The following is a 10,797-nucleotide window of genomic DNA, read 5'->3' as shown; positions in this document are numbered from 1 at the left end:
TAAGGGTTCTTCTGAAAGAGGAGGTTTTTCCCACATTTGGCCCCGTGTAGACAGGCCAAATGTCGGAAAAGCCTTTTCCGAAAAAAAGAATTGGAAAAAGGTATGCAAAATGCAGTTTGCAATTTGCATACCTTTTTCCGAAAGAGAACTGCAATGTAGACATAGCCTTTACATTGAGAGAGAGATGCTCCCCATCTCTTCACCCTCTACCAGTCTGCTGCACTCCATTTCACCATGGTGTCAGGAAGTGGAGTGCCCTTGGGCTGGAGTGCTCTACTTCCTGCTGCCAAAGTGAATTAGTGAGTGTGGGGGGAACCCCTTCTGCTGCCCTGCACCAGGCCCCCGGTAATCATCTGGCTCATGTAACTCAGAGGAGGGGACTTTCCGCAAGGGGGTGGAGAAGAGGTAGGATGGGGGTGGACCAGAGACAGGGTCTGTGGAATGGGGTGCAGGAATGGAGCAGAGGCGGGGCAGAGCTTGTGGCAGAACAGTTACCCTGGGCCCTGTGCATGGGGCATTTGGGGTGTGCGCCCCATACTCTCCTAGGGATAGCCCTAATCGGAGGTACTCGAGCATATAACTATAGAATACATAAATTACCCCAAAGGGGGCGTGCCTGAGATTTAGCATGAGTAATATGAAGGTTATCAAAAGTACATACACTCTCAGGCATGTATCTCTGCTTGAAAATGTGGGCTGTAGGAATTTTTTGAACTCTGTATCAGAAGTTGAAGAAAATGGGAAGGTTTGAGTTGAAGGTTCCAGAAGGTTGCACTTTATTCACCTCCTCTGTTGACTGTGCACACATAGTGCTATTGGGAAGGTTAGTGGGGAGGCACTGACTGAAGTGTTGCAATGTGCTATTTTTCAGTTCTGTCTCTAGTTCATTTGTTAGTGTCATGGCAGAATCTCCCAAGGGCAGAAGCTAGATGGGAGAATGTCAAAGCTGGGACTGAAAAAGAGGAATGTCAGACAGCAGTTGTAGGCAGTGTGTTCAATGAGCTTAGAGATAACAGGGAAATGAGGCACTAGTTCGAGAAGCAAATGGTGGTCAAGGGTGATGAGTTTTCTTAAGATGGGAGAGACAAAACAATGCTTATATTGTGAGGAGAGAGAGCCACTGGAGAGGGAGAGGTTATGGTCACTGTCTCCTATGCCTTTGTTACCACAAGATTAGATTTTTTGCTGCTGTTTTGTTTTAACAAACTAACTGTCAAGGACACCTAATGCCTGGGATAGGCCTCCCTTTTCTGAGTGTCTGCTGAAACTGAAATAATTAAAGCCAACAATGTTTATTTCTAGAACATGTTATCAAGGAAGGCAGCCTGGCTGCAGATTGAATTAATGGCAAAACGAATGATTTAAAATCTTTGGAAAGATAGCGCTCCCCACACTGAAGCAGAATGAATGACTATCTTTACTTGGATTGCATCTCTTGTAAGAGCGATGCATAAAATATCAGATAATGGAGCCTTATTTGTGAACAAATGAATTGTGAGTTTCTAAACTCTGAGTTCTAAAGCAGATTAAATATAAAATCATCTGACCATTGAATTCATAGAGGGTAATTTGTGAGTGTGTAAATATAATGCTTTGCAGATATTAAAAGATGTTCACCTCAGTGGGTTTTCCTTACTGGTATAGGGGCAATGAAATAGTCCTAAACTTACTGCAACTGAGTCTTACACAAACTGGCATTGAATCTGGTCACCACCTTTTATCTCTTCTTGGGGTTCCCACTCACTGCACCCATGTTCTTGTGTAAATCAAATAATTTCATTTTATAAGGTATAGTTTATTAACAAAAACAAACCTACATTAAAAACAGTTCAAATACCAAATCAAAACGTGTCTTTCCCAGAATCCTCCATTTTTTCACTTCCTGCCTGGGTGCAACAGTACTTTTCAAAAGCAAGACCCTGCTTATTGGTGTTTCCTCAAATCTTTTCCTTCCGACAATTATTACTCTTACGGGGGCATACACCACACATTGGTCCCAAAGGGGTTAGAAAACAATACTGAGCCTATGTAGCCTTATCCCTATGAACCTATTGAGCATGGAAGAAGCAGGTTAAAAAGGATCTTCAAAGCCCAGGCAAAGGGGATGGACAAACTCCAGGAAAGAGAAATCTTTCCAACAAGCCAAACAGAAGGTTGAGCCTGAGAGAGGACCACTGAGTGCATCAGGTCTAGAGGTAGTGGCTTTTCCTACCCCACTCTAAAAACTGGCAGGCCTGTGCTCCTTTAGGCTTTTTTTTTTTTTTTTTTTTTTTTTTTTAAGAGAAAGAGACTGTTAGGACTACGGGGTTCTGCCTCAAATTAAATGATCTCTTGATAGGAAGTAGCTAAGAGAAGTGGATTTGTTCCAACATCGTGATCCTTCCAGTTGTTTTCCACAAGGACCTGGTGGAAAGTAGTTCCATAGCCTCCTTTGCCAGCATGTTGTGAATGTTTTTTTTAGTATTTTTTCTTAAATCCACATGCCCACTTTGAACCATCTCCTGGTTCCAGTCCCAGCATCTGGCAGTCAGAGATTTAGGGACACCCACAGCATGGGGCTATGATCTCAGCCATCTTGGCTAATAGCCATCAATAAACCAAAGTTAACTGCTAATCTGAATAATAATTTTCTATCACCTGCAATTTTTTTTATTCAAATAACCTATGTCTTGGTTGAACACGACAGGTGACAGTATAGATACTTACTTGGGGGACCTAGCTATTTACCTCTCTCCATTGTGGGAAAACTAACCATTTATTCTTATAATTTTAATCGGCTATTGATTTGTGAGAAGATCTTTCTTAGTCCAAGACAGCTTCCTTTGCTTAAGAGTCTTTAGTGAGGGAGCTTGTTGTAGGCTTTCTGAAAATCCAATTGCATTGTCATCTGGAACACCCTTGTGGATACCCTGAGAGAATTCTAATAGATTAATGAGCCATGATTTCCCTTTTCAAAAACCATGATAACTCTTCCCTGCAACAAATCATATTTATTTACGAGTTTGATAATTCCGTTCCTTACTATAGTTTCAAACAAGTTGTCTGATACTGAAGTTACGCTTACCAGCCTGTAATTGTCAGGATCTCCTCTGAACGTTTAAAAAAAACCAAATCAGCTGCCTCTTGTTATCTTAATACAAAGGCTGATACATCCCTGAGTTATTAATTTTGCAATTTCATATCCAATTTCATTCAGACATATAACCTCTATTACTCTAGTAAATGGTATGTATATTTGAACTTTGGAAATATAGACCCCATGGGGAGACCACTCACATACATCTGTCTTTTGTGCTAAACACTGGAGTTGGGAATCAGTAAAATCCTCACTAACTCTTGGAGAATGATAAACAACCCAATAAGATCAACATACTATACCTTCAAATCAGCGGCACAGCCATGGGTACCCGCATGGCCCCACAGTACACTAACATCTTTATGGGTGACTTAGAACAACGTTTCCTCAGATCCCATCCCCTTTTACCCCTTCTCTACTTACACTACATCGATGACATCTTTATGATCTGGACCCATGGCCAAGAAACACTGGATACATTCCACAGAGACTTTAATAACCTACAACCCACCATCAATCTCAGCCTGGACCATTCTACATGAGAGATCCATTTCCTGGACACCACAGTACAAACCACCAATGGTAAATTAGACACCACTCTCTACTGACTGCTACACTTACCTATATGCCTCCAGCTCCCATCCAGGACACACCATACGATCCATCGTCTATAGCCAAGCCCTTAGATACAATCGCAACTGCTCTAATTCCACTGACAGAGACCAGAAACTTCAGGATCTCTACTAAGCATTTTTAAACCTCAATTACTCATCAGAGAAATAAAAAAACAAATTGAAAGAGCCAGACGAATACCCAGAAACCATCTACTACAAGACAGACCCAAGAAAACCAACAATAGAACACCACTTGTCATCACCTATAGCCCCCAACTTCAACCCGTCCAACGCATTATCAATAAACTACAACCTATACTGGAAAAGGATACTACACTCCGAGAAGCTCTGGAAGACAGACCCATAGTCTCCTATAGACAACCACCTAACCTCAGGATGATTCTTACCAACAACCACAGGATATATCACACTAATACCAACCCTGGAACTTTCTCTTGCAACAAACCCCGGTGCCAGCTTTGTCCACATATTGATTCTGCTGACACCATTATTGGACCTAACCATGCCAGTTACAGGATCAAGTACACATATTCCTGTTCATCCAGAAATATAATTTATGCCATCATGTGCCTAAAGTGTACATTGGACAAATGTCTCAGACACGTTGCCAAAGAATCAATGCACACAAAACAGACATAAGACTCTCTCACAGAGAAAAAGCTGTTGCTTGCCATTTCAGCCAGACTGACCATTCCCTCAATGACCTTAAACATGCATATTGCTTCAAAGAGACTTTAACTCCAGACTTCAATGAGAAGCTTCAGAATTGTCATTCATGCTTAAATTTGACACTTTATATAAGGGTTTAAACAAAGACTAATTATCTCACCCATTACAAAGATAGATTCCCCAATTATCACCCCTAATGTCATTACCTCACAGAAACTTCCCTTATTATCACCCCTATGTCATTACCTCACAGACACTAACCTTCCCTCCTCACCCCTACTCTGTTCTAAAATTTGATTTGTCAATTTCACATGCGTTCATTTTTTTGGTTGTATCACTTTGTTATATATGGTTGTGCTGATTTTCTTCCACATATTGATCTGAGAAAGTGGGTCTGGCCCACGAAAGCTCATCACCTAATAAACCATCTTGTTAGTCTTTAAAGTGCTACATACTTCTGTCTTTTGTTTCAGCTAGACCAGACTAACACAGCTGCATCTCTATCACTGTACTGATTATAGTGAGAGACTCTGCTACACACTATCCAAGAAATTAAGGAACCATTTGATTAGTATCGTATACAAGAAACAGAAGAATATCAAGGATTACTTCTCTAACCTTGAAAATCTCATTTGAAGACAAACATCCACACTGGTTAATACCTTACAAGACTTTTATTCCACCAGACAAGAAATCTACTATACACATGTCTACATCCTACAAAAAAGAAAAGGCAATAAACTTTCTAAACTACTCCACACCACAGGATACTACAACAGCAACTACCTCAGCCCATGAGATAATATTGTCAACCTCTCTAGCTACAAACTCAGCCTAGCAGAAGAATCTGTCTTATCCAGGGGTCTTTCTTTCTGCCCCACCTCCCCCACAAACTGCATTCAATCTTGTGGTGACCTTGAAGCTTTCTTTTGCCGCCTCCGTCTACGAGAATATTTCCAAACTACCAATGAATATCAGTCTGACCAACCAGATCCCCCCTATCAACACCAAGGCTACGTCTACACTGGCCCCTTTTCCGGAAGGGGCATGTTAATTTCAGAGATCGCAATAGGGAAATCCGCAGGGGATTTAAATATCCCCCGCGGCATTTAAATAAAAATGTCCGCCGCTTTTTTCCGGCTTTTAGAAAAGCCGGAAAAGAGCGTCTACACTGGCCCCGATCCTCCGGAAAAAAAGCCCTTTTCTGGAGGATCTTATTCCTACTTCAGAGTAAAGGGCTTTTTTCCCGGAGGATCGGGGCCAGTGTAGACGCTCTTTTCCGGCTTTTCTAAAAGCCGGAAAAAAGCGGCGGACATTTTTATTTAAATGCCGCGGGGGATATTTAAATCCCCCGCGGATTTCCCTATTGCGATCTCTGAAATTAACATGCCCCTTCCGGAAAAGGGGCCAGTATAGACGTAGCCCAAAAGAAAAAAAATTCTATGTGGACTCCCCCTGACCATCGTAATTATAATCTGGATTTCTATATACAATGCTTCCACAATAATGCACAGACTGACATTATGCACAAACAAGTGACATACAATCTCAGCTGCACTGAATGCGATGCTCTCCAGAGTCTCAAAAACAACCCTGACATTATAATCAAACCAGCAGACAAAGGGGGCACTGTGGTCATTATGAATAAGTCAGACTATGACCAGGAGGCAACTAGACAACTCTCCATCAGCACATTTTACAGACCTCCCTCCGCTGATCCCACTTCAGAATACCAAAAGAAACTACACTATCTCCTTAAGGAACTCCCTGCCTCTACTCGGGACCAAATTCACACGGAAACACCTTCTGAACTCCGACCAGGATTGTTCTATTTGCTTCCCAAAATCCATAAACGTGGACACCCCAGATATCCCATCATTTCAGGTATTGGCACACTCACTCCTGGGCTGCGTCTAGATTGGCATGATTTTCCAGAAATGCTTTTAACGGAAAAGTTTTCTGTTAAAAGCATTTTCAGAACAGAGCATCTAGATTGGCACGGACGCTTTCCGCAAAAGCATTTTTTGCGGAAAAGCGTCCGTGCCAATCTAGACATGCTTTTCCACAAAAAAGCCCCATTGCCATTTTCGTGATCGGGGCTTTTTTGCGGAAAACAAATCTGAGCTGTCTACACTGGCCCTTTTGCGCAAAAGCTTTGCGCAAAAGGGACTTTTGCCTGAACAGGAGCAGAATAAGTCCGCAAGAAGCACTGATTTCTTACAGTAGGAAGTCAGTGTTTTTGCAGAAATTTAGATGGCAAGTTTTTCCAGAAAAGCGGCTGATTTTCTGGAAAAACTGGCCAGTCTAGACACAGCCCTGGATTATCCAGCTATGTAGACTCTCTCCTCAAACCCTATGTAACCAAGACTCCCAAATATCTCCGAGATACCACTAACTTCCTGAGAATACTTCAAAACATTGATAACCTTCCTGATAACACCATCCTTGCCACCATGGATGTAGAAGCTCTCTACACCAATATTCCAAATGAAGATGGATTACAAGTGATTAGAAACACTATCCCAGAGGATACCACAGCCAGTCTGATAGCAGACCTATGTAACTTTGTTTTCACCCACAATTATTTCCAATTTGGGGACAGCTTATACCTCCAGATCAGCGGCACAGCCATGGGTACCCGCATGGCCCCACAGTATGCTAACATCTTTATGGCTGACTTAGAACAACGCTTCCTCAGATCCCATCTCCTTTTATCCCTCCTTTACTTACGCTACATTGATGACATCTTTATGATCTGGACCCATGGCCAAGAAACACTGGACGTATTTCACAGAGACTTTAACAACCTACATCCCACCATCAATCTCAGCCTGGACCATTCAACATGAGAGATCCATTTCCTGGACATCATATCAGTTATATGATCAAGAACACATATTCCTGTTAATCCAGAAATATAATTTATGCCAGCATGTGCCAACTGTGTCCTTCTGCTATGTATATTGGACAGACTTCTCAGACACTTCTCCAAAGAATGAATGCCTACAAATCAGACAACAGACATCTCCACAAGGAAAGACCAGTTGCTTTTTATTTCACCCTACCTGGACAGTCTTAACGACCTTACTACATATTGAAACAAAAGACAGGACTATGCAGCACTTTAAAGACTAACAAGATGGTTTATTAGATGATGAGCTTTCGTGGGCCAGACCCACTTCCTCAGATCAATTTGTGGAAGAAAATTGGCACAACCATATATACCAAAATGATACAATAAAAAAAAACCCGTGAACACATATAAAATTGACAAATCAGATTTTAGAACAGGGAGCGTGAGGGGGGAAGGTTACTGTCTGTGAGGTAATGATATTAGGGATGTTAATTGGGGAAGCTATCTTTGTAATGGGTGAGATAATGAGCATCTTTTTTAAGGCCCATACGTAAAGTGTTAAATTTAAGCATCAATGACAGTTCTGAAGCTTCTCTGTGAAGTCTGGAGTTAAAATCTCTTTGAAGCAATATGCATGTTTTAAGGTCATTGAGAGAATCGTCAGTCTAGTTAAAATGGCAAGCAACAGTTTTCTCTCTGTGTAAGAGCCTGATGTCTGTTTTATGTGTTCACTCTTTTTTGATTGTATCACTTTGGTATATATGGTCATGCTAATATTCTTCCACAAATTGATCTGAGGAAGTGGGTCTGGCCCTCGAAAGCTCATCACCTAATAAACCATCTTGTTAGTCTTTAAAGTACTGCATAGTCCTGTCTTTTGTTTCAGCTAGACCAGACTAATACGGTTGCATCTCTATCGCTATTCTTACTACATGCATCTTACTTCAAAGAGACTTTAACACCAGATTACAGAGGGAAACTTCGGAACTTTCATCCTTAAATTTGACACTTTACGAATGGGCCTTAACAAAGATGCTAATTATCTTAAGCATTACAAAGATAGCTTCCCACTTATCACCCCGATTAGCTATTCATTGACTCAAATAGGTATCCCCTCCCTCCCTCCTTCTCACCCACCTTTTGTACTAAATCTGATTTGTCAGTTTAATAATGTGTTCACGTTTTTCATTGCATTCCTTTTGTTTGACTGAAGGGTAGGTAATTATTGTACTTTAGGCAACCCTCCCAATTCTCATTTGACCTATTACCACCAAGGTTTCCCTTCCTTTTCCTTGACTCTGTCTTTCTTTCATAAGTCTGGGTGGTTTTTATTTTTTTCCTTTTCTTTCCTCACAAGCAAAACTTAGATCAGTCCCATTCATGTCACTAGGTATTTTATTATTTGTAGGATTTTTCCTTAGGCCTGGAAGATTTGTTTTTAATTGTTTGAATCTGAGAAGTACTTCAAGGGGAAATATTAAATTCCATATAGGCTTCAGTAATAAATGAAAAAAGCCACTACCACAAAAGTAGCACTGTATTTTCACGGAGAGCCTCTCTCACATCAAAGACTAGTCTAATACTCCCATCAAACTGCTTCAATTATTTATGCTATTTCTATTGGTTTTTTCACACATTTTGATTAAATGTTTTCTCAGGAATATATACAATTCTCTTTAGAACTTTGCATTCATTCTACTGAGCATAAAGAAGCATATGAATATATTCACCTCACTGAATTTGGTATTGAGCTCCTATAAAATTACCATATGTGAATGCATAACTAAAGTTATCATGGAAGCAGTAAAAGAAATTGCAGGCATTACATGTCACATTTTTGGCTAAATCACATGTAGTTTCCCTCCAAGTAGCATGTCTTCAAGAGTAATGGCTTTCATCTATGGTCATTAGTAAATAACATGGCTGTTTCATTTAGTCTGGAACAGAATTAGGTTCACCAATGGGAGTGAAGGTATAGGTAGAAGGAGCATAAAAAGGGCACAAAAAAGTGTGTATGTAACTCATCTGTAAGAGACAGGATGGATGCATGCAACATCAATGGCCTTGAGTAATCGGACTAGTGGGAATAACCTCCCATCTGTTACAATGGCTGAAAAAGGCATGTTTTTTCGGTGGAGATGAGTCTTCAGCAGAACAAAGAAAATGTTCTCGAGCCCAAGACGTTTTAGGCTTGGATATTAGCTACTTAAATACATCTAAAGCTAACTTTATGGAAAAAAAATAAAGTTGTACAAGAAGATTATGGAATGATGGTATTATGCACCTGGAGCCAGTAGTCAAGACATGTGACTGCAGCCTGAGAAACTCCTGAATTCAATACCAACCCTGTACATATGTTATCCTGTCATGATTCATTTTTTTTCCTATTCACCCTCTCTCTGTCAGACATACTCATGAAGGAAATTCTGGTAGAAGCAAGCAGAGAGTTTGACAAATTTTGGGGTGAAGTTAATCTGATTTTTTGTTTTGCTGCAAAATTTGTATAGATTTTCTGCATAAAACCAGGGGAAATTTGGCAGACTTAATGGGAAATTCATGAAACTATGAAAGTGATGAGACTTGGATTTTGTATAGTTTTGAGATATAGCTATAGATACAGATATGGATGAGTTTTTATGGGCAAAACCCATTTCAAGATCATCTCATCTGAAGAAGTTTTGCCCACAAAATATATATATTTGTTAGTCTTTAAGGTGCCACAGGATGGCTTGCTGTTTTTAAAATTACAAACTAACACAGCTACCCCTCTAGACAGATAGAGTCTGAGGCTTACAAATTTTCTCAGAGTACAGAAATTCTTCACTTCACTCTGCCTGCAAGATCATTTGTTATGTGGTGTGAAAGCAATATAGGCAGTTAAAAGATGGGCATGATGAGCTATAAGGAAAATATAAATGATTTATTTAATTCTAATTTTCAAAGAAATTTCCAAAAGGAAGAGGGTTTTTTCCTGCTTTTGCTTTAACGCATATCCCTTCAGGGAGACATGTAAAATAAAATAGCAATAATAGAAGAGTTCTTTTGCATGTTGGATGTTGATTTTCATTTTATGGAGACAGTGATCTGCAAATCAATCTGAATTTCCCCACATTCCATAAACCTTCCCGTCTTTTCCTTAGAGCAACATAAGGCATTACATTTATGATGTTAGAAATGTATTAGTTTTGATATATTTTATCTGTCAAAAACAAATTAAGATTGGGCTGATGAGGCAGATTCTTTACTCTCTCAGTCCACTGACTGATAGCAATCAGAGCACTTACTAAATAGAAATACTTGCTAATAGCATAGGGTATGTCTACACAACAAAGTTAATTTGAACTAACGGACGTTAGTTCGAATTAACTTTGATAGGCGCTACACAAGCGCTCCGCTAGTTCGAACTTAATTCGAACTAGCGGAGCACTTAGTTCGAACTAGGTAAACCTCATTGTACGAGGACTAAGTCTAGTTCGAACTTACTAGTTCGAATTAAGGGGTGTGTAGCCCCTTAATTCGAACTAGTGGGAGGCTAGCCCTCCCCAGCTTTCGCTGGTGGCCAC

The 10,797-nt window shown here is 40.3% G+C and overlaps 1 protein-coding gene across 1 annotated transcript; it reads left to right on the top strand.

The window, feature by feature from the left end:
• The first annotated feature begins 5,822 nt into the window (after positions 1 to 5,822).
• Positions 5,823 to 7,432, top strand: LOC149524075 (uncharacterized). Its single transcript, XM_089779995.1, has 2 exons — positions 5,823 to 6,286; positions 6,695 to 7,432. The coding sequence occupies exons 1-2, from the start codon at positions 5,823 to 5,825 to the stop codon at positions 7,227 to 7,229; spliced, it is 999 nt and encodes a 332-aa protein (XP_089636121.1). The 3' UTR covers positions 7,230 to 7,432.
• The last annotated feature ends 3,365 nt before the right edge of the window (positions 7,433 to 10,797 follow it).

The sequence above is a fragment of the Pelodiscus sinensis genome, chromosome 7 (assembly GCF_052426305.1).
Source record: "Pelodiscus sinensis isolate ZL-2025 chromosome 7, ASM5242630v1, whole genome shotgun sequence".
Classification (NCBI taxonomy): Eukaryota; Metazoa; Chordata; order Testudines; family Trionychidae; genus Pelodiscus; species Pelodiscus sinensis.
The sequence above is the reverse complement of the archived record's forward strand: the minus strand, read 5'-3'. Positions and strand labels throughout refer to the sequence as shown.

Excerpts from the sequence above, each read along its gene's own strand:
- LOC149524075 (XM_089779995.1), top strand. The coding sequence starts at position 5,823 with ATGTGGACTCCCCCTGACCATCGTAATTATAATCTGGATTTCTATATA. Across the intron at positions 6,287-6,694 it reads ATTGGCACACTCACTCCTGG|CCCTGGATTATCCAGCTATG; the intron begins GCTGCGTCTAGA and ends GTCTAGACACAG.